Source organism: Zootermopsis nevadensis, unplaced genomic scaffold (assembly GCF_977971745.1).
Source record: "Zootermopsis nevadensis isolate Lab colony 2312 unplaced genomic scaffold, Znev_1.0 Znev_ptg000030l, whole genome shotgun sequence".
Lineage (NCBI taxonomy): Eukaryota > Metazoa > Arthropoda > Insecta > Blattodea > Termopsidae > Zootermopsis > Zootermopsis nevadensis.
This window is the reverse complement of record NW_028259162.1, coordinates 3,666,811-3,690,655: the sequence shown is the minus strand read 5'-3', so window position 1 is coordinate 3,690,655 and position 23,845 is coordinate 3,666,811. Positions and strand designations below refer to the sequence as shown.

Genomic DNA, 23,845 nt, shown 5'->3' with positions numbered 1-23,845 from the left:
AACGCCAGCTAGTTCCGAATCCGCCACAAAAGCGTATTCAGCGCTGAAGGTAGTAGGAAATAGGGATTGTTGTGCAAACATTTTTCAAACATCTGTAATGATTACAACAGGAAAAATGTGTGCTGTTTCTTGTGATTTTGGTTGTAATGCAGCATCTTCTTTCGTCGGAGTTGGAAGTTTGTTTCGTCACTAGTTAAGGTAAAAATAAATGTCAGTATTCTGCCAATAGAAACAGCCCGTCAAGCCCGGTCGGTGTCTTCCAATTTTAGGAATATCCAGATCACTAACATAAGCCAATCATAGCCTAGAACTTTGACATTTCCCGCCCAAAGGAATACGGCTCATAGCAGTATTGTTATCTATTGTTCTATTAAAATTAGAAAAAGAAAATAATATAAATTTTTGCCCATCTTTTCCTACCCATCTCTCGGAACTTAACGACTCAGATATAATATCTGTCATTCCTCTCAGAAATTGCATGGTTATCCTGATATACAATAAATTTAATACATAAAAAACTTTACTCCTCAGAGTTAATGAATCAGTTACACACTTACGTAGCCAACCACATTTTAAAAGACTAATTAATTAGAATAGTCTGACAAGTTTTTATACTCTCAGATTAGGATGCAATTTACATCCATTGAGAAAAGAAGAAAAGAGGATATTCTGTACAGAACTAAGTGAAGAAATCTTGAAAATATGAAAATCATGTATCAATATTAATTGCATATGAAAATTGGTTGTAAACTCTTATTTAATCTTTTGAAATACCTCAATTTAAACATACATACAACTCCTACATTCTCATGTTGTGTATTATAAGATTTGTAAATTGAAGATACACACAAATTATATATAATGCAGGTAAAAATGTGTATGCAGCTTATTCTTGGTAAATTTCCAGCTCCATTAAATACTGACTGCTTGTAGTGTCAAAACATGTATGATTCATCTTCACAATTTTTACTGTTTATTCCAGGCTAAAGCTTTTTCTATTATGGCTGCCTAAGTGAGTTTCATATCTCTTGCCCCAATTGGGGTAAGGGAAGTGAGGGGGCAACTTGCTGTGCCAAGTGCTGGACAGTGAATGTGCTTATAAGACTGTACCTGAAGAAGGATCGTTCCAACTGTGATTAAAACAGCAGAATTGTTAAAGTGTCCAGAACATTGTTGGTGTATGAAATCATATCAAACATTACCAATTCAAGGAGATATCGTCACAAGCTGCAGAAGTTGCGGAAGTGTAATGCCTTGGATTTTGATTTGATAGCATATGAAAGACTGAATTTTGTAGGGGTGCCTATACCAATGCACAAACCCCATTTTGTATAGATATGTACATAATAATCAATATAAAATTACCTATATTCTATTTTTATATATAAATGCCTGTTTATTGCCACACACAGATGAAAAGAGAGGAAACATAAGAATTGTATTTGTTCTTTAAGACAAAATTTGTCACGGTTTGTTGCACCCATAGTAAAATATATGGTTTTGGTTATGCCGGCAAATATATCATGTACTTTCTACACATGATTAACAGTATGTCCATATTTTTGAAGATATGTTATCATGGAAGCTAAGCTTGATAGGTGGTGTGAAGGGATCCACTGCTGTACCTATGACAGACGAAAATTAACAAGGACAAACACATACATGAGTTTTTCACAAACAGCATCTGTCTGTTGCAAGCTGCTTCAGAAGCTAAGATAACAGAATTGAGAAGAATCTCCACATTTATTTGAAGCAAAAAGATTGCATAACACTAGGCAACACATACCAAGGTTCAAGATTGGAATCATTTTCAACGCTAGCTGTTTGAGGAAGACTCTTGTGGTGAAAGTGACTTAAGAAGACCAAGGCCTAATTTAAAACATATTTCACAAGATATCTTTGGCTGGTTTACTTCGAAAGAAAAGAGAAGAAGAATTAAAGAGGTGTTGGGTATTGCACAAGACAGGAAAGAAGAGATGAATGTGATTGAACGTGAGTGTGTTGTGGGAAGATGCACGTCAGTGCAACATGGAGGCCAGTTGGCTGCAGCTGCTACCATGAGGGCAGGAGGGCCTCTCCTGATGGCATACATGCGATGGCTATGTGGTACATGTGGTCGCATAACTGATTCCTCAGGACGCACAGTGCTGCATCTAGCAGCATCGTGTGGACACGGAGCTGTTGTCCGTTGGTTAGTTCGACGAGCAGATGCCAGTATTGATGTGCGTGACATAGAGTCTGGTTATACTGCTCTTCATCGCAGTATTTTCTATGGCCAGATCCATGTAGCTACTGATCTAATAAAGGTTAGTGACACTGATAAAATGGTATTTATGAAATTGGTTTATTCAGGTAATGCATATTCTTGTTTGTTTCAGATTCTTTTATGTTCCTGTGTCTTCTATAAATATAATGATTAAAATCTTTTAAAACTATAAGTTTACTGTGTATATATATATATATATATATGCATGTGAAAATTAGTCTCTTTGTCTAAGGGAAGAACATAAATTTGTATTGTGTGGGATCATAGTGTTAAGGGGAATATTTGGAGATCGAAGGGATGACTGACATAGAAAAAGTTACAGAACAGCCTCAAGAAAAGAGGTATGTTCTATCAGAAGGACTCTGTTCATTGTTGTTGGCGACTAGTGAATTGTTTGAAGTGCAAGCTGACGAATGCATGATATTTTAGCATGTCAACAGGTTTGGATAGGGGATCTGAAGCTAGTGACCTTGACAATTATGACATCATTCCCACAAGCACTGCAGGTGAACACAGCTGTTGTGCTCATAAACAGTTCTTAATATAGCAGGAATTTATGTGGCATAGAAAGCCTTTAATTTGCTGCTTATCTGTTAAGATATGATAATGATTAAGTAATGTATCTTATTTAAAAATCCTCTGAGTATCAGTGGTATCAAAGCTGTATTACAAGCCTTTGAAATGAAAATAACAAAAAATTTACATCTTTCTTATTTATTGCAAGTAAAACACTATTGAAGTTAAGAACTTATAAAGTTAATCTTTTCACCTACAAATAGTTATTCAAATGTTACAATCAATTAAATAATACAGTTATTCACTGACCACAGTCATCATGTTACAAGTTTTTTTATTCCCCATGACTTTGTTGATTTGAATTGTTGCTGTTCATTGTTTGATGTATGGATACTGGCCAGTGTGTTGGGTGTCAATAATTTTATCAGCTCTGTATGTAACAATAAAGAGAATACTGAATTTTACATGATCATTACATTACATGATATTGAATTTTATTTATTATGTATTTGTAGTTTATTTAGTTCTATTGTGTACAAGTTAATCTGACAGATATATCTGAATAAATAATAGTACTGATAACTGTCCTTTGGCAAGAAAATAGTGATTTTTTATAAAAGAAAAACAAGTTTGACAAAGGACAATATAACATAACTATTAAAATAATAATAAGTCCCACATAATAAATGGGAATGACTTCTGAAGAAATGTACACCATATTATCAACGTCAATCCGCGACGAGAGACGCAATGAAACTGATTCGCCTGTGACTCACGGGAATAACACGCTATCTCTATCCCACACCAACAGTGCACTCGGCCGAGCACGCAATGCAAGCAAGGCCGTTACAGCATAAATTGTAGACCCGGTACTTCTTCATGCAATCCATGTCATGGCACAAAATAGATTTAACTGATAAACGTTTTGCTATGTCCAATTTGTTCATGGGGAAAGAGCCCCTGGCAAAGGGGTATAATAAAAAATTCTACTGGTAATTGAACCTTGGTCACCTGACACATGGCTGTTCACTTTACTGACTGAGCTATCCCAATTTGTAATGATTCTTCTTTGAGGCTATTATTACACCAGTCTATTTTAATGAATTGTTCATCTGCAAGTAGGTACTAGCAACTAGTAACCAGAACATGCCCTGTTGTATACGTAGAAACATGCCAGCATGGTAGCCTTTCAGTAGTAGTGAAATTGTTAAAATTGTAGTACTACTGATATTCATAATGCAGTATTGATAAAATTCATAGGCACCAAAATATTGGCGGTTTTTATGTTATTTAACAATGCTGTTCCAACTTCTGTGTTAAAATGATCATGACTGAGCTGGGACAATTACCTGGATGGTCATGGGCTATTTGAAGATAATATCTTCACGTGCACCTCAAGAGTGTGAGGGGAAATCCTGAGCAACCTCAGTCACAAGACTGATAAACTGACCAATTTTCGAAAAAGAACGAAAGTCCAAGAGTGTTACCACTACATGAACGTTCTCTATTAATTTCATACAGTTAATGAAAACAAGATATTAAATGGTCTGCCACTTTAGTTTTAGTTAGGAAATTAAATGCCTGTAGTTCTTGGTTGAAATTTGAAAACCCAAGATGGCTGAGATTTGAAAATGTTAAGAAATGGTTTGGGGATTACTGTATATTGATCTCAATCATCCATTACAGATGGGAGCAAGCATGGCAATAAGAGATTGTGATGGTCTGACTCCAATTGATCATGCAATGAAGGATCGTCCACCAATTGTTGAATTTAGTAGTCAAAATCTGTGTGAAGTTTATGTGTGGGGGACAAATAATAACTACAGTCTAGGAACTGGAAATGAACAGAGTCGCTCACAGCCAGAGCTACTGGATGCCTTCAGAAAGCAGGGGATAAGTATCAAACAGGTAAAGTATTTTTATATAGCTTTGACTATCTGAAGATTTAATATATATGAAATAAAATTTACGTTAAAGGTTCATCATTTAATCAGTTAAAAATTGATAGTTCTAGTCCTTGCTGGCAGCAAGTCGTTAACTTTAAATGATAAGTTACTGAATAAGCTATTTTATTATACATATAAGCATGTGAGTAGTATAGAAATTTACTGATAAGTGCCTGTTTACATTGAAATAATAATTTCAGACATTTTTATCATTTAATGAGAAGTGTATTTCATCGTTTGGGATCACTAAATTTTTGGACTATGTCCATCATCTGTGTTTTTTAGAAAGAACATTATGTTTTGGAAGCTGTTTCTGCTTCCGTCCTCAAGTTAAAAAGGCAGGAGGGGCACCTACTCAGTTGGGTCTGATAGTAAGAGCTAACCTCAATCACTGGTTCAGTCAATACCCTTTAAAATTGACTCTTATTTCATCTTGTTTTGTAGCACTGCTTGGTGACAGAATTCTGTACATTTGTGACCAAATTATTATGAATACTTGCTCTTTAATTTATTACTGCATGGTACTTGTATACACCAGTATTGGAAATGCAGAAAAATGCCTTTTTTAAACCCACTAGTAATAATTTTGTTGTCTGTTTAGGTAGCAATGCACAAGTTCCATTCTGTGTTTGTGTCACATGATGGAAGAGTGTTTTCTTGTGGACATGGGCAGGGTGGAAGGTTGGGTTTGGGTTCAGAAGTAGCTGTTCTTGCACCCTGTGCAGTGCGCCTGCAGAACTCTGGAAGCCACAGCCCTGATGGATCTTCTGTTTCATGCACCGTGGCCTGTGTGGGGCGGGATCACACTGTCTTTCTCATGGAAAATGGGACAGTAAGCCACATAAACTTTGAGAACTTCTGGTGAAAGTTTTTGTGTAAATTTGATAACTCAGTTGGAAGAAATAGTAAATGTATGTTAAAAATAGTACTACATGTGATAAAGGCACAATATTAACTTGTTAGTACAGACATTCATTTGTACGTTTAGAAATGATTCTTTAATTAGTAAATATAATATGATATCATAATAAATACTGCAGAAATATACGAACATAATTAGGTACAGTTTCTCCGTGAAGAAATGTAGTGGAAGGAACTACCCCAGTGAGAAAGATTTTTTTGTGACTGGTTGATAGTTTGCTTGAAATTACCAAGCAACTTAGTTGTGACTATATATATATATATATATATATATATAAAGCTTTTGTATTGTATTGGAATATTAGTGAAATTGATAATAGTTATTAAATCAATTCTATCAATTACTTTTTCTCAGCTTATATAATAAAATCTGTTGTTATAATTCATATTGCCTTTTACAGATCAGATATGCTTGGGAGACTTAAAAATTATAAATATTGTAAAAATGTAAGGTACTTGTGTAAGCATATCTAAGCTCCATGAGTTCATAATCTCAGCACTAGATGGAGTTGAGTATTTGGCTTTTGGTCAACTGCCCTTCCAGAAGGGTCAGTTGTACAGAATAGCAGACTTGGGTGCCGAACAATCCTGGACAGTGACATGATGATGAAAGGATGAATCCCAATGCACCTATCATAATTGAACCCCAGACACCATGTCTGCTGCAGCCTTGCAGTTTACTGATTAAGATATGGCTCAAAACAACTGTGATATTGTTGATACTGGTCTGGGTTGTGATGCCATGTGGTTTTGTGCATGGTTGTTAATGTTTAGGAGGAATGTATTGCCTATGTCAAAGATGGACATTGGTAACCACCTACAAGCCCACACAACAGCACAATTCAGAAGACCACTATCAACATTTTTACCACTGTGGGAACTTCATATCTCAGATAGTTGTGTAATTCTTTCAGGTGTGGTCATGTGGTCTCAACTCATATCATCAGTTGGGTCACTCACCACCCCCTTCCAGTCTCTTGTTACCTCGACAGTTGACCCCACGCTCTGTACATGCAGCCGGAGATTCAGTTCTTGGAATCTGTGCTTCTCGTTTCCACACTGTTATCTGGGGTCAGCGAGCTGTGCTTACTTGTGGCCTGAATACAGGGCAGCTGGGCCATTCAAAGGGACCTAGCTCTACCATTGTTTTACCCAGACAGGTTAGTACCAGTGTCGTGAAACACTGGTCATATGGAAAGAACGCAAGTATGGAGCACTGCACTTAACAGTAACTGTTGAAAGAACTACAGGTACAATTTTATAAGAAGAGAGTAAGATTATGTATTGCTGTATTGCTTTTCTGTAATTTGGTTACTCTGCTTTTATTTGAATGTACCTAGTTCATATCCTAACCAGGACTGGTTGTCCTGACTGATTGAAATGATTGCTGCATTTCAGGATTTTTGTAAGTCTCCAAACAAACTTTGGCATGTGACTCAAAGTGGCCATGACTACACCTTAATAACAGCTTAAATTAAAAGTTTCCCTTGGCCTGTATACAATGAAAATTATAACAGAATATGAAGAAGACAAACCTTTTCTGTGATGAATTGTTTTCCATTCTTGAGATATTATATTAAATGCAATTTCAGGACTTGTCACAGCTAGAAATTGCTAAAGACTTGAATGAAGACAGAATGTGTTGTTGGTTCAGGTGTCAACACTCACTCATAAGGCTGCAAAAGTGGTACAAGTGGCAGCTAGTGATGGTGCTACTGTTGTGGCTGTAGAGCGAGGAATAGCAGCAGGGGGCACCAGTAGTGCACCAGGCGCTGATATCTACCTGCTGCACAAGTTTCAGTGCCGTAAAATTGTAACCAGGTATTAAGATGACTCCTGTCACAATGTGTTCACAATTTCTTGTCAGGATCATTATTAAGTCAAGCATAATAAAATGGATGGGACATGTAGCCCCAATATTGAAGCATGAAATGCATACAGAGTTTTGATAGAAACTCTAAAGGGAAGATAAAGGCATTGGCGAGAGTAGGGTTTTTTTTTCTGGTCATATACAGTGACACACAATACTGGCACTTCTATCATAGGACACAAACATTTCACTAAACATATTAATAGAATTATACAAAGAAAGCTTAACTAAAGATACTTCTTCTTAAGATTTCTAATTTTGACTAGTTTCAGATACACTGGTGATACTTTTTAAAACACAAACAAATAAATTAAAAGACATCTCTCAAATTTAAACTGTTCAGTGTCTTGACCTTCATCATATAGGAATAGAGAATATAAGTCCCTGTATTGTGGGGTTGCCAGACAGACTTCAGGTCTTTGTAACAGTTTAGCAGTATACAGCTGGGCTGTTCATAACCTGCATTACATGGACAATAAAGGTTAAGAACACTTCTGATAAATGTGTTTTTCTTTTTTGCTTAATCTAATTCAGTACGAAGATCAGTGGTTGATCTGTTTTATTGAAATTGCTGTCATCAGCCATTTCTTCCTTGAACATATACATGTATATATGCAGTAAATAAGAGATCTCCATCAGTAAAATAATTTAGAAAGAACTTATCATATTTTGCAGACAAGTGGGTCTGGTACAACTGGCTGTTGTTGGAGGTCATCTTGATACAGCAATGTTAGATCAAGGTCAACAGGGCAATAGCGAGAACAGGGAGGAGGAACAACAGCTTCGAGTGTTGATATTGGACAACAGGGGACAACTTTTCTTGTGGCAAGACAGTGTCACTCAACAGCTCTCAAGGTGCATTCACCCGGTTAAATTTATTGTTCACGTTAATGCTAAGAAAATTAAGAATTAGAAATATATTGCCATATGATAGCAAGGTTCATAAGTTGGGATTTGACCTTGTTAACTTGATTTATGCATTGTGACATTTATTCCTCATCAGATGAAATGGCTACAGTGAGATGAAAGCCACAAGAGCATTTTTTTTATTTTGTGAGAAAATGAATGAGCATTACGGTGAGCAGCAGAGCTTCAGTAGACACCTGAATTACTATGTGTCTAGCCGATAGGTACAATGAAAAAGTGATGAATTTTTTTTTCAATTTTTTTTACTGAATGGTACTGTCTGTAGCTCAGACTGTAGCATTGAATGATTGCATGATTAATGAATGATGAATTGGAAAGGATATGGAGAGAAGTAGGTGTGGTCTAAGTTAATGCACTATGCTCACATTTGGCTGGAGGGACTCAGAAATACCACAAAAAGTCTCAGTTAGGATGACCAGTCTCCAGGCCAGGATTTGAACCTGGGATCTTCCTAATACAAAGCAGGAGTGCTAGGCACTCAGTTGCTAGTAAAGAAATTTAGCACGTTTTCCCATAAGCAGCAAATCAAGTGATCCTGCATTCTTGAATGTCACTTCAAAGCTTATTCTTTTAGGATCTGAAATACTTCACAATTAGTCTTCTCTTTCTGCAAACTTTGGGGCATTAACTATGTAAACAAATGTAAAAAAACCTGTACAGGTGTACGTTTTTACTGGGGAGACCTCTGGTGTTGACTATGGTGGCTGCCCAGACTCGTGGACACCTGCTTCTGGTTACTCGAGATGGTGAGGCATTCCAGGGAGAACTCAGGGGGCAACGATCTGGTACAGAGTTCACAGCAGTACAAGTTAAACGCATACCTAATGTGCACCGAGCTGTTGCTGTTACATCTGACCCTAAAGGGAGAAATTTTGCAATTGTACAGGTCAGAACTTCATTATGAATGTTCATGAGTCATGGCTTACATAACTGTTACATATTAGCTGATTTGAAATTTTTTGCATTCTTCAGATGAAGTGCTTAAACTGAAGGCGTAATATGTAGGATATATGTGTGTCCATCTACTATGGCATCTCCAAAACTACTCTACAAGCAGATTTTATTTTGGCTTGAACTTTATATGAAACAGATTGATCATTATCTCCACCCCCCCACAATAACATATTGTACAAAAAGTTTTATCTGACATACATGAATGTCATTAAGATATACAACTTTTATTTGAAACATTACTCGAGTGTGTTTGTGGTTCTAGGCTCATCCGATAGCTTGTCTGCTTGAAGTGCCACAAATGGAAACATCGGGCATGAAACAGCATTTAGACAGCCTGCTACAAGAAGCCAGTGAAGATGATGCTATTCATGATGTTGTGTTTCAGGTAACTTAATGCCTAGTGGTAACTTTATGTACCATCTACTTTAATACTCGGGCATGACGTTAAACTGCGTCCGCAGACCGAGTGACCACCGGTGTAAGTGGTCCCCCTCTACCAAGTGCCAACAGCCTCTTCGGAGGGTTGATGAGCGGGTAGACGTTCAGGGCACCCTCATGCCCTTGGGGTGAGAAATCACCCCTAAAGGCGGATGAACCTGGATGAGTCAACAGCATAGGATGCGGAAGGCAAGGGGAATCCACCGCATTAAAGATCCTCAGGATTTCCCAAGTATCAGCAGCTCAAGCTGCTGTAAATCAATCCTAGGATTGATTACAAGAGAAGAAGAAGAACTCTCCTTTTTCCCCACAGAATATATTTATGGGTTTTGTATGATTCTGAAGGGGGGAAAAACAGTTGTTTCCAAAAAACAGCATTAACCAATTGGTCTTTGTTACGGAGGTGTTTTCTTTGAGGTGCGGACTGAATTTTAAATATTATGTAGATGAGATTTGGCTTCAAAAGGAAAATGTGGTTGTGTTTTGTCTCCCTCGTTGGTTTGTAATAATTGGAGGAAGCATGACTTTTTTACGTGATGAAGGTTATACTTCCTGCTTGATCTAGACCTTACACTTTTGGAACAAGTAGGATGGTATAATGGTAGTTATCTAAGTTAACATTCAAGAGGACCCCAGATTGAGTCTCAGCCAGATTACCAGCCATCCTAAGTGAGGATTTCATGGTTTTACTGTCTCAGACTGATGCTGAGACAGTGCATCAGTACATAATTGGCTGGTTGATGGGTTTAAATCACTCAGCTAGTCAGGCTTTAAGTCTGGGGTTTAATGGAGTGGCAGCTTGCTACTGTGATGAATGGCCGGCTGATCCACGTGAGAATGGATAATGAAGGTTGTTAGTCCAGTTCACCTCATGAAATTGTATGCAGGTTTACACATACAAATCACAGACTTTTCCAGTTGGACAAAACTTAAGTGTTGTTTACACTACACTTAGATGCCTGAGCCAAAGAAGACATTTAATTAACTGAATTAAGTGAAAATAGTCAAAACTTGAAAATCAACTAAAAGTCTGTGATCGTATATTGTGTACTCATTTAGTAAAATTTTATTATTCTTTTCAGAGTTTTATCTTCTTGTTTTGTTACAGAATAATACTGTTCTATAGTACTACTTAATTATAACAAATCCGTTAGTGGATCTTTACATCTTAAAGGTGATTCTAGTAACTGAAATACATATCTTGTTTAATCAGGTTGGCACAGTCAGATTTCCAGCTCATCAGTTCATTGTGGCAAGTCGTTGCGAGGTTTTGGCAAAACGTATGGTGGAACAGAGTGGAACTTTTGATGTTAATGAGATTGAGTTGAAAGGCATGAGACCTGATGTTTTCAGACAGGTCTTGCAGTTTATCTACACCAATGACTGCTCTCTGCTTCACACCGGTGAATGCCCCATCAAGTGAGTAACTCCGATGACACCTAAGTTTTGATCATGACACAAGGTATTTTCAGGTTTTCCTTTAATTATATAAAAATGTTTCCAGTGTGTGGCTTGTAATTTCATTTACATCTCGCAGATCACAGATTCAGCCAATGGCAAACCAGAACCTTTTCTATTAAACTACATTCCAAGTGGTAGTTACTAATGTGGTCAAATAATTCCCTGGTTCCTAATTTTGGAGATGGTGGAACATTAGGGATTTGAGTAAAAAATTTCAAATAATGGGAAAGTTTTGCTGTTATACCAATTTTTTACTTCCCTGATTGTCTTCAACTGAAATATTACAAGTATTACATGCCTATGTTTGAGTTAACATCAGAACTAATAATTGTATTCATTTGTTCCGTAGAATGATGTCTGAGGATGATACAGATAACACGAACAGGGGTAAAGAAGATCTTGTTGACAACATTCTTGGACTGAATGACCCAAATTCAGTGTCTGCATTTGAAGTTTATTGTAAGAAAACCTACCATCATAGCAATAACAACGAAGTAAACAGCACGAAGCAGAAGGCTGTGACAACCTCCACCAGCAATCCTCTCCGACTGGTTCAAGAAGCTGCCAGAAAATTTAAATTAACTGTTCTTAGCTCAGAATTGGAAAAAATCAGGTACAGTGGTAACCATTTGATGTCCGTAGGTAATTAAAACAAGAAAATGAGTCTAGTGGGAACTGAGATTCTTTGCTTGCGGACTATTTGGCTGAGGAGTGAAGCTAACCACTCACCTCCATATTATGCTGAGGATGGGATGCATTGAGACGTACCTCCACTTTCTGTTTAACAATTAAAATCTAAACTACTGATGATTTTTCAATCTTTACTGGTCCAACTCTACTGAAATATATTACTGAACAATTAATCTCCTTTTTCTGTGAGAAAAATCATCGCTTTTTCCTTCTGCTGTCTAGTCGTCTTTGATCGTTGAAAATTTTCAACTGCTCTTCTCTCCATAATCAGGTATGAGGACGGTCACATTATGATGAAGCAAGGCTGTCAACCTTCACGTCTGAATGCCCCATTCTTGAAAAGAGAGGATTATCAGAACTTGTATGATGTGAGGATCCGCAGTGAGGACGGAAATGAGCTGCGTGCCCACAGATGTGTACTCGTTGCAAGATTAGACTACTTTCGTAGTATGTTGTCTGGAAGATGGGTTGAGGTTAGTGATTGTTGCTTATTTGTGTGTGTGTGTGTGTGTGTGTGAGAGAGAGAGAGAGAGAGAGAGAGAGAGAGAGAGAGAGCCATTATAGTCTTGTTTTCTATGTGAATTTTACCTCATCTGAATCCTCCATTCTTTGTACTCTGCTGTGAAACAGCCTGACTGGAAGAGTATTTTGGCTGTTACAAACGTGTGTGGGTGGAAGCAAAGGATGCGTTCTAAAACTGAAGGATTTCATGTTGGTTTAAAGAGCTTTTATAAGAAGTTACTTTGGACTATGTTTGACCAATGTGGTTTGGTATGATTTTCAGAATAATCCACGATTATTTCCCTAAACAGCATTTTCAAATTATTATTTTTAATGGAGATAAATTGTGTTTGCTACGAGTAGGCACTTAATGTTTATATATTCCTTAGATGATCTTGTGCTTCGGAGGGTTAAATGCTTAGTAATTATTTGTGGGCCCATTTAACTCCAGATTACCCATGTGAGAAAATATGCATTAGTAATCCTAAGGTTAAAAGTCTGTTCCATCACCAATTTCTGGAATTTATCATTGTTTCTATCTGTATACTCTAAATGTAGTAGTACAGTGATTTGCACACTTTTTATTGTTGCGTATAAATTTGATATGAATTTCTTTCACTGGACTCTACACTTATAAATTTGTCTGAAATATTGTTTACATGTTGACTATTACAAATAAAAGTGTGAAGTGTGAAACCTAGAGGATATATCAGACAAATTTAATGTAATTAGAATCTGTAATAGTTACACAGAAATGGATCACTAAATAGTGTGAGTACTAATTTGTAGTTCTATGAAGTAATGGCTGTGTCCATGCTGCTTTATGGGTTGGAATACTGGACAACATAAATGAGATTTCTTTAGCGTGTAGTGGGATACAGAAGATAAGACCAAATTCACAATGATGACATTCGAGAACAAATGTATTTTCCATGATTGAAAAATTATAATTTACCAACCTTGAAGATGCTGACAGTATGTTTCTCTGAGATGAATCCATACAGTGTCAGCTCAGAAGAAAATCAAACTTTTCACTGCTGTGAGAACCTCGAATCTCACATATGAAATGAATCCTCTGGTGAAAAGTAGGCATCATTTCCATCCAGAACTTCTTGCAATAGTATCATCCTGTCTATACCTATGTCCACTAATAGCCTCTTCCCATGAGGTTTCCATCCATAATTTTGTATGCATTTCTTACTTCTTCCATGCATATTACATATAACCTCAGTAAGTAACTTGTGTCTTTCAGATGAGTGGTAATAATGCCTGTGTGATGAGTCTTCCACTGCCTTATGCCATCCTGGAACTTCTGCTGGATTTTCTGTATACTGATGCGGCACCAAGTGTTCTTACATCCAAGGACCTGGAGTTTTTGAGCAATGTTTTGGTAGTGGCTGATCAATTGTTTGTGCTACGACTCAAGGAAGCTGCAGAGGTTGCATTGGCAAACTTGCTTACATTGCGCAATGTAGCAGAAGTGCTCCAGCTCTCAGGAACTTACAACGCAGACCAACTTAAGCAGTGTTGCTTTCAGTACATATCGCTTAACCTTCCAGCTGTCCTTGAAGCTAGGTATGTTTCTTAATTTTCAAAGGATCTTCACTGATGACTTGGTTTAGATTATAATTTTGGAGCTTATACTTTAGAATCAAATTCAAGACATATCTCAAAAAGTGAATGCGTAGGCATGTCATCAGTCATGTAATTTAATGAGGAGCTTCATAATTTTCACTTGTCACCTAATACTGTTCAGTTATTAAAATCAAGGAATGCTATGTGGAAGGAGCATGTAGTACGCATGCAGGAGGTGAGAAACACAAGATTTTGGTCAGAAACTTTTAAGGGAAGGGACTAGTTGGAAGGGAAATATTAAAATGGATGTTAAAGAAATAAGGTGTAAGGAAATGGACTCGGGACTCACGAAAGGCTGCCAATGGCTGGCTTTTGTGAGTATGATCATAAGTATTTAACTTCTTGACAAGAATGGTAAACTTTCTGAATAATATCACAAAGTCATCTATTCAGCAATGTAATTGACGTGAATGAGGCAAGGACGTGAACTAGAAAGGATGGATCACAGATGCACTGGATGAGGTTCAGTCTGTATACTTGCAAACACAAGTCATCTGCACAACCACTTAGCTAACTTGCTTGTGATGGATGTAATGTGGCGCTACAGTAACTTTAACATTATTCTAGAATCTTAGAGTCTGTGAGCAGGCAGCTGCTTGAAGACTTGACCAAGTACTACTGTGAGTTCATCCCAACCGTGAGGCACCGAATAGTCACGCCGTACTCCACTGCTCCAAGCCATGAGTTGCTAAAAGCTATTAATGATGCACATCCTATCTCTCCATGGGATGAAGATGATAGCAGCATCAGCGATGAAGGTATGTTGACTGTCTGAGGAAAAGAAGTGTTTGTTGTTGCTTGTCTGATCTCGGCATATTTTGTGGGAAAGCGTAAGACCAAAAAGGAGATGAGAAGATAATATTAACATTAATCTTAATGAAAGTAGTTTGTGGGAATCAAAGATTTGATATGGTGAATATGTAAAGAGATACAAGAAGAAGTAATGTTTCACTCTTTGGAGTGTGATACCTGTAGTGAACCAACTGAAAGTTTATATATGTGATAAATGAACGTTAAGGCTAATAAGCAATGCAAAATTGCATTGTAATACATTTTTTTGCTCTTGCCTAGCTTCCTTTCAGTAGTGGTAATTTTTAATGACCTTTTGAATATTTATAACCTTTTATTTTGTTCTGCCTCCTCAAAGACTTTGCCATGTTGAAGAAAGGCATTAAAACAATGAAGAAGAAGATTCGATATCGCAAATCCAGTACAGGTGATGGCGGCAGCAACAAGAGAGCAAGTTCTCGAACCCACAAAGAATTGGTGGGATCAAATAACCCATGGGGCGGTGAGACGCCTATAGATCACCAAGATTTAGACATGCGTGAATTGGTTGAGAAGCATGATGAGAGCCAGCTCATAAACCAGTCAGAGAATGACTTCACCTTGTCCCTCAATAACATGATGCTTTCCACCAGCCCAGATACAAATCCACCTCCCATCCCTCAAAAAACCAAGTCACCGTGGGTCAAGATCATCAACCATTATGACAAGCAGCAACAGATTGTGAAGGCTCGACTGAAGGTTGTCTCAGCTGCTAGGGAAACGCCTGTCCAACCTACTCCTGACTCTTTCACTAAACTTGTGTCTCGACAGCACCAGAGCACAAGTTTGGTGGAGACATCGTCTCCTATCAGCATAGTAACCATGACAGAGACAGATTTTCCTGAACTACAAAGATCTTCCCCTCCAACTCATCATGATCACAACAAATCACCAGGACAGAAACACAGGTGAGAGGCTGTGCTTGATGTCGGTAATTCAGCATACAGTTATATTTTAATAATTGAATGTTGTTTTGTGCTGACTATGACACTATAATCTGTTTGCTCATAGACATGAAATCTGGAGTAACAGTACAGGCGACTCTCGGTTTACGAACGAGTTCCGTTCCAGGAGTTTGTTCGTTTTACATTTTTGTTCGTTATGTGTATCTTGCATTTCTGAGCTTTTATGATACATGTCATATACGTTAGCAGCCATTTTAAAGCATTAAAACCATGCGCTAAACATCAAATGGTCTATACAATATGTTTTATTATAATGTATGTATGCTTTATGGTTTATCGTATACGATACGTAACGTAAAATAAAATAAGAAAAGAATAATAAAACAAGATATTGTACTTGTTAATTTTAATTAGAGCCATAAAGAGTTCCAAAATAGAAATAAAGAAAATGGGTACTAACATAATATATGTACATACATATGTATTCAACTTTTACTCATCAATATCTTCATCAGAGTTCAATATTTTCCACATAAGTGACTCTAGGTGCAGATGAAGTAGATGGAAGGGCATCTGATAATGAAGAAACAGCTGGGTTTTCCACTTCTTTTAAAATATGTTTTTATAGAAGATTTCATAGTTACTTTTTTTTCAGTGCAATTATCAGATAATAATTTTCTGATAATTTTTGTAATAAATACATTTTTTAAAAGTTTATTTATTTAAATCTTACAATTATGTTCACTATACGTTTGTCATTTCGTTTTATAAGGAACTCTATCTATTGGCGACTTTAAGAAATTTTGAATGAATTGTGACATTCGTTATAGCGAATGTTCATAAATCGAACGTTTGTAAACTGAGAGTTGCTCGTACATGTTTACATATTCCAGTGAAATCAAGAAGGTGACAAAATTATCTCAAAAGCAACGCAAGAAACTTGCAGCTGAGTATCAGGTTGGATCTCCAGAAACGTCAGCTTTTGAATCTGTACAGTCTACACCAGCCTGGGGAAACGTTTCTAGAACCGACCCACCAGCCAGTATGAGCCTCTCTTTACTGGACATCATGAAGCAGGAGATGCAGCTGACCCGAGTTCCACACGGCTCTGTACCCCTGCAACAGCAGCAACAGCTGAGCACTTCACCAGGATCTGGACCCAACCCGTGGCTCCGAGGGGCAGAGAACAACTGCAAATCACCACAGCAGCATTGTGAAAATTCATCAGTTGTGAATTTCTTGGACATTGTGGCTGATGAGAAGAAGCAGAGGGAGAACTGGAGTCGGATGAGATCAAAGCCACTCCAACTAACTCAGGTTTATTTGTGTTCTACTTTGATTTAATAATTATGAAGTATAAAGATAATCGTTACTGCCCTTCTAAGTAACGTGTAATTTTTGGATTTCTTCGTTCACTGTTTCCACAAATATATATCTGTAACCATGATGATAACATTTTGTATTTCAGTTGGAAGACCAAGCCATAGAGGACTTGCTGGTATTTTACAACGCAGCAGGAGCCGTGGAAGAACGTATAACGGTAAAGCGTGTCGTCACAGGAACTGTGGCCCCGCCTACATGGATCACTTCACACCACTAAGATATCAATGTTTGTGGAAATGGTTCAGCTACTTATTATTCTCATGATTATGATATAGCACCGTACAACTTGTTCCTTGTATTACTTAACTAAACTGTAAATCCTCATTTATCCGAAGTAGTGATTAGACTACTGTGAAATATTGTAGTTTTATGTAGTAGCATTCAACTCAATTATTATGTTCTTCTTCCTCCTTTAAAAGTTTGCTTTTATTTTGGAAAATTGTTGCATATTTTTATTTTGAAATCCTTAAACAAGGTATTACAGAGCTTAAATTTTCCAACAATGACAATACGAGATGTTCATCACGTATTGAAATAAGGGAATTGGAGCGCGCTATGTAAGTGATATGTTTGGGCGAGAATTATCATGAAAGTTCTTAAATGAAATTACCAGACATTTAATTCAAAGCGTAAATTTTCTTTTTGTGGGGATTTTATGAAAGACATATTGGCAGTTAAAACATATTTATTTGGTGTAATTGTCATTTATTTTCACCCATAATAATGGGAACTTGCAATTGTTATTTGAGTTCAAGCTTTACTCAAGTTCTGTTAGTTCGTGTAAAGACATCAACATTATTGCCTTCCTCTTTGAACTTATTTTGCCCATTTTTATGTGCCTGTTCCTGTCTGACTTGTATCTTTTGAATGTACATGGTCTTAAAATTTAATTATGTTACAAATTAAGTTGATCCTCGTAGGAACATAGATTGTTGTGAACAAAATGCGTGTGTCTTGACGCACGCACTTCTCTGTTGAGTAAATTTTTATGCTTGGTATGAAAATTAAATAGGTGTTTTTCTTTTATTAGTGCAGTGGTTTTTAGTCTGTGAGCCCATTTTTGGATCAGGACTGTAAGAATAAGGACAATTTGAAAAACCTGAAAATTTAATATTATACGTATTTATTTAGCGAAGCGTGACGTTTTTGTGAATGAAATACTGATTTTGTCTGCATTTATGTTGCCAGTCTTACATGTATGTGCATTTGCAGCTGTGTGGAGTGTTATTAAAATTACTCTGTCCTCCTGTCTGTACGTGTAATGACTCATTTATTTCTTTAGAGAGTTTGTTTCTGCCTTTTGTGGAGATGTTTGAAATTCTTTCAGTAGTAATTAATGTATCTGCTCGTTGTATGAAATTTGATAAATGCCATTTCGTGATATATTTGACGTCATTCACATCTTTCTTTTGTAACTTCTGTCTCGGTTCCAAACGTGGCAAATGTCACGGTGGATTTATGAGGATTTACTGAACTGCAAAACAATGGGCACTTCGTAGCTCCATTTAAGATCTCCTTGAATTGTGTACTGTGGAGCTGCGGTAAAAGAAAAGTAGTTTATTTGAAGGTTGTGTGTTATATATTTATTATAAAAATAGTGGAGGGATAAGTATAAATAAATTAAACAAAAATAATTAAATATAAATATATTAGTAATATAAGCCCAAAGAGGCACAAGTTGTGTGGCACTTGAACCAAAATAAATTATAATTTAAGGAATTTGAGAAACACTGCTTATAAAGTGCTTCCAAAAAGAAATGGGGTTGTGTTTTTATTATTAGTGACTTTTCAGTGATTTGCATCGTGCGTTGATAAGACACGATGTACAAGTTATACTTCACAACGTAAACTTTGTTTTTTAAATCCTATTCTGAACTGTCCCGTCTACACACAAACTTCGCACCTTGCTGTCAGCTTTCAAAAAAATGTTTATCATTTATCCCTCTGGCTAATGTGAGAATTTTGAATCACAGAAGCAGGAATCTGTTCCCCTTCCATGAATGTGTCAAAGAGGGTTACTGCATTTAAATATTCACAAAGATAAGGCTACTTGGAAATAGCCGTAAAGTTAAGATTGTGTCTTTGATCTTTCGCTGTTCCCACAAATCAGACGGACTCCTCTGATAATTGTAATTGACGTACTTAAATCACTTTCCTGTGTAGGCATAAGCTTTTACAACTAAAAAGTAATGTGTGCGCTTATTCTTATTTAGCTCAAAAGTGGCTTAAGATATGGTATGGTTATTTTCAATCTAGTTTGCTCGTCATTCTTGATTCGATCGTCCTAATTATATTTGGTGAATAGTATAAATTATGAAGCTCCTTATTATGCAATGTTCTCCAGTCTTCTGTCACTTCGTCCTTCTTTGGTCCCAATATTCCTCGACAGCACCCCGTTTACAAACACCCTTGAATCTATGTTCTTCCCTTAATACGAGGGATTAAGTTTCCCTCCTCTACAAAATAACAGATAAATTATAGTTTTATGTTTTAGTCTTTTATTTTGTGTTCTTATGAAAAATTAATTTGAATTATTCAGAAAAAATAAAATGTTTCCCATTTTTGTAGGTTCAAGGTAAGTGAGGCTACAGAACATTTCCGTACCAGAGTTCATTTATGAATGGAATATTTGTCCATCCATCAGTATAAACATTTAATTTAAAGAGATGATAAAAATTTTATGGTTTACATGAGAATATCAGTCGTGGAATATGAACGTAGATTGGTGCTTACAGGGTAAGCTGTTATGTATCCCCAGGCTATTAAATTATTCCTGTTAAAATTTTGTTTTGTTTTTAAAGATTAATTCTTACATTTAATTTGAAAATTATCTAAATTACGAAAAAAATATATATTTTGTAAAATAACATTTATGAATTTAGGGATTTGTTATTTCGAGAATTAATTAAAGAGTTTGCACAATTGTGAAACTTGTAGCTGAATTATCATAAGTAAATAGTGACGAAACAGTTTCTTCCAAGGCTTATGTCTGCGCACTTCATTTTCGTTGTGTCGGTCAGTTCACGTCACTAGGCATTTACCCTAATTTGTGCTCTGTATTGTCCAGCAACCACAATTAGCACTCTCTTGATCTTATTCAGGTAGATTAACTCTGCATCTTACAGAAATGATTATTGTGTTACATTACTTAATGTGTGCATCTCATAGGATGGAGCCAACACACGAAAGAAAAAGTTCTGTCATCAGTAACTTTGTTAGCTCTTTCAACAGATGCCACTAGCAGACAAGAAAAAAAAATTGAATACTTTTTGAGAATTTAGATTAGGAGGTCTAAATTACTCATGAGGCTAAAACTACATGTGAAAGGTCAACATATAAGAGCTATGTGTACAGTCACCCAAAAGTCATACTCAGTGTGACACAAGAGGTTAATAAATATTAATTATATTGTCTGTAGGAATCTGAGTGGCAATACTCATGTCACTGACAGGTCAGTGTCATGTCAAGGTCACGACAATATGAGTCCGAGGGTTTGAAGTATAGAGGCGTTTTAAATTTATTTCGTACGTCAGTTTTCAAAGGCATATTTCTGCCGATCTATAGAAATCAGAGTGATTATATACTCATGTCCGGTTTAGGTGACAGACAGATTCCAAGGTCTCGTTTATGAATACAAGCAAACCACATTGACTTGAACGAATCCCATCAGTGATAATATCATATCTAAGGGTATAAATTAAATCGATCGTTGACCTCTTTCATGATTCTCTCCGATAAGTGCGTGTATTTTAACAAACGAAAAGTTTAAAAAAAGTAATTTGTCACTAGTACTCGGTTCGTGGAATTCGGGATGGTTGGTTCTGTGTATTCAGGGAATCCCAAAAAGATGTATACACATTATAATACGTACGGTGGCCGCTTGTCAGTCAGTTACGCTCCGCTGTCAACTGCGCCACGAAGCTGACGGTGGTCATTTTGAACACCTACACCAGACTCGCTAATTCACCAAGTCCCAATGCTGACGTATGCAGTGGTTTAATTTATTAGAATGTGTTTATTTCGTTCATTGAATGCGTGTATACATGTTTTAGGGGCACTCTGTATTAATGCTGCCCCGCTGAAGGATGAAAGCTTTGGACTTAACAGCAGATTATGCAAAGCGTTCAAGACCCGGAACATAGGTACAGTCGCCGGTGCTAAAAGTATATTATAAAGCAAAAATCAAAACCACGTTTTTCCGATCTGACAGGTAGACCTGTCAAATGTGACTATTTCGTAACGAATGACATGCTGTGTGACTGAGTATGTGGAACTTTACCACTAATTGTAAATATGTCTTGCTGCCAGGAGCTCAATTTCTTTTTCCTTATAGGCGAATCTGGAGGGGCAATATTCCAGGCTATATTTCTGTCGCTGAACTAGCTTAGTACTGCCACCTTACAAATGTTAAGCGAACTAACAATGTTCAACAAAACAAGAAACTGTAGAACTCACAAAACCTTCCTGTGTCCCGAGTAAGAATTAAACAAATGCATAGACACAGACTTGACTGGGCGAAACAAACGGGTTTTTTTTTGATAAAATACCAACAGCTTTCTCCAGTTCGCCAGATCAGATGATTTCTGAAATATGCTTACTCCGACTAAAAGGATTAAAGACAGAATAAATATAAATGTTGAGCAGAGAGAGAGACAACAGTGGTAAAAGAGAAGGAGAAAATGAAATGACGAGAAAAGGGGGAGAGATGTTACAAATAAAAAAAAGGTAGCAGTAGTAGCAGGCTTGCCAACTTTGAAATGGTAATCCGGCTCAGCAGTCTGCCGGGTTAATTCTAGACAATGGCAGTTGATTACTGGGAACTGCTGCAGAATTAGTCTGCAGAGGTCTCTGGGTGGGGGCTCGGGGGGGGGGGGTCATCTGAGCCTCGCTACATGGCCTAACCTGTTTGTCCAGTATTAATAAGAGGTAGCATTTCTCTCGATTTAAAAGTAAGTTTCAGTCGCAACATTTTAGAAATGTAAAAAAATACTAGGTTTAAAAATTACAGAAATTATTTTTAGAAATTAAAACTAATTAATTTATTAATTTTCTTTGTATTTCTTCCTGTTTTCTCACTTCTTCCTAGAAATCTTCACTTTCTTGTTTCTTTAATTCCTTCCTAGGTCCAGACAATTTAATGGTTTTGGGCAGTTCACACCTCGAGGGTAAATGAGATATACGAGAGAAGTAAACCGCTCAATTCTGCCAAGTTTAGAAGTTAGAAATGCGTAAAGTTTTACTTGTACAGATCATGGCACGATTCTTGTGTACAGAGACGACTTCATCTTACCGTCGGTGACAACAGCGAAGAATTCAGTAACGCGCAGATACGAGCAACGTTCTGTTTTGTCCGTGTCGCCTGCACGGACAGCAAACCGATATTCATTGCGGCATTGATCTCGCTGAGAGGGCGGATAGCCAGCCTTTCAAATTGCTCCCTCGATCTGGCGTCTCCGAGGCACATCTGCGCCTCTATCTCTCCGGCCACTCTGTATCAGTTGGACGTTCTCCCACAGGGGCTCATTCTAACCCAAACCTCTTCCTCCTCAACCCTCCAGCGACGACACACAAGGAAAGAAAAGAAGGTGGGGGGCGCGTGTAGGCAAATTGAAGTTATCCCGAATTCACTGTCGCTTCGATGGGATGCTTGAAGCCTTCGAATTTTATAAAATCTCATTCAAAACGGGCAGAGGCAGGATACTGACTGCAACGCATCAAAGTGAACCTCAACCAAGACTGACATGCTCCTTGATTTTCCAAAAGTCACCGAACTCATTACATTCGTCTGAAGGAAGAATATTTGTACTCTTAAGCAAACATCGGATTAGCGTATCGATTACGCTGCAGTCTCGTACCTCTGAGGTCGCGGGTTTAGATCTGAACAGGTATACCGATACAATTATTTATATTCTTCGTGCGTTTCCTCAGCCTCTCCACGCGAACAATGGGATAGAGCTTTATAACACAGCTAGCGCCTTCCACACCCTCAACTATTCACTATTCAAGATCCCCTGATCTCACTTGAAACAGTTGGAACAGCGATGTTAAATAACAATAGATCAATGAATCAAAAGTGGTGATTAAATGTGAGACTCAGTGGAACAGAGCATCTCAGAACTCGCGTTAAAACAAACCACAGTGACATTCTAATAAAGATATAACAAACGAGGACCAAAGTTTGCCGATCCCTGATGTAGAGAAAAGTAAAATGTTTCAGAATCATAATTTCCAGTGTCGAGGCAGACGAATGAACCGGCTATTTTTCAAAACGAGAAGACTTTAACGTCTCCATCATAAAGTGGAAACAAAAACGATAACAGTTTTCTCTGCGCCGGGATCTCAAGACACTTCTAGGCTCTTGTCGAATTGACAAGTAGATTACGGCGCAGCGCTGTGCCAATGTAAGCCCCTAAAAACGGTTTAAAAAGATACTCTTCTCGGCTTATCTTAAGACAGAAATGAAGACGAGAGGAAGGGGTTACCCTCACACCCCTAACGGAACGTGATAATACCGCTAGATGGGGAGTTAAAGGGTTGTAGCAACCCTCTCGTCTGATGTAGCTGGGGTGCTGCTTGTCAAGGATATAAAGGCTATCCTCAGCAC

The 23,845-nt window shown here is 37.3% G+C and overlaps 1 protein-coding gene across 2 annotated transcripts; it reads left to right on the top strand.

Annotated features, from left to right (window-relative positions):
* Positions 1 to 35: 35 nt before the first annotated feature.
* LOC110841290 (inhibitor of Bruton tyrosine kinase) lies at positions 36 to 18,492 on the top strand. Of its 2 annotated transcripts, XM_022086689.2 has the most exons (17): positions 36 to 198; positions 983 to 2,306; positions 4,469 to 4,690; positions 5,330 to 5,560; positions 6,564 to 6,809; positions 7,304 to 7,470; positions 8,195 to 8,374; positions 9,107 to 9,332; positions 9,663 to 9,785; positions 11,052 to 11,257; positions 11,649 to 11,912; positions 12,261 to 12,462; positions 13,743 to 14,065; positions 14,693 to 14,883; positions 15,273 to 15,861; positions 16,752 to 17,175; positions 17,327 to 18,492. In XM_022086689.2, exons 2-17 carry the CDS (start codon positions 1,977 to 1,979, stop codon positions 17,456 to 17,458), a joined length of 4,056 nt encoding a protein of 1,351 aa, XP_021942381.2. In that variant the 5' UTR covers positions 36 to 198; positions 983 to 1,976; the 3' UTR covers positions 17,459 to 18,492. The 2 variants fall into 2 exon arrangements, with proteins under 2 accessions (XP_021942381.2, XP_087215037.1); XM_087358911.1 differs by lacking the exons at positions 36 to 198; positions 983 to 2,306 and adding an exon at positions 2,338 to 2,607.
* The last annotated feature ends 5,353 nt before the right edge of the window (positions 18,493 to 23,845 follow it).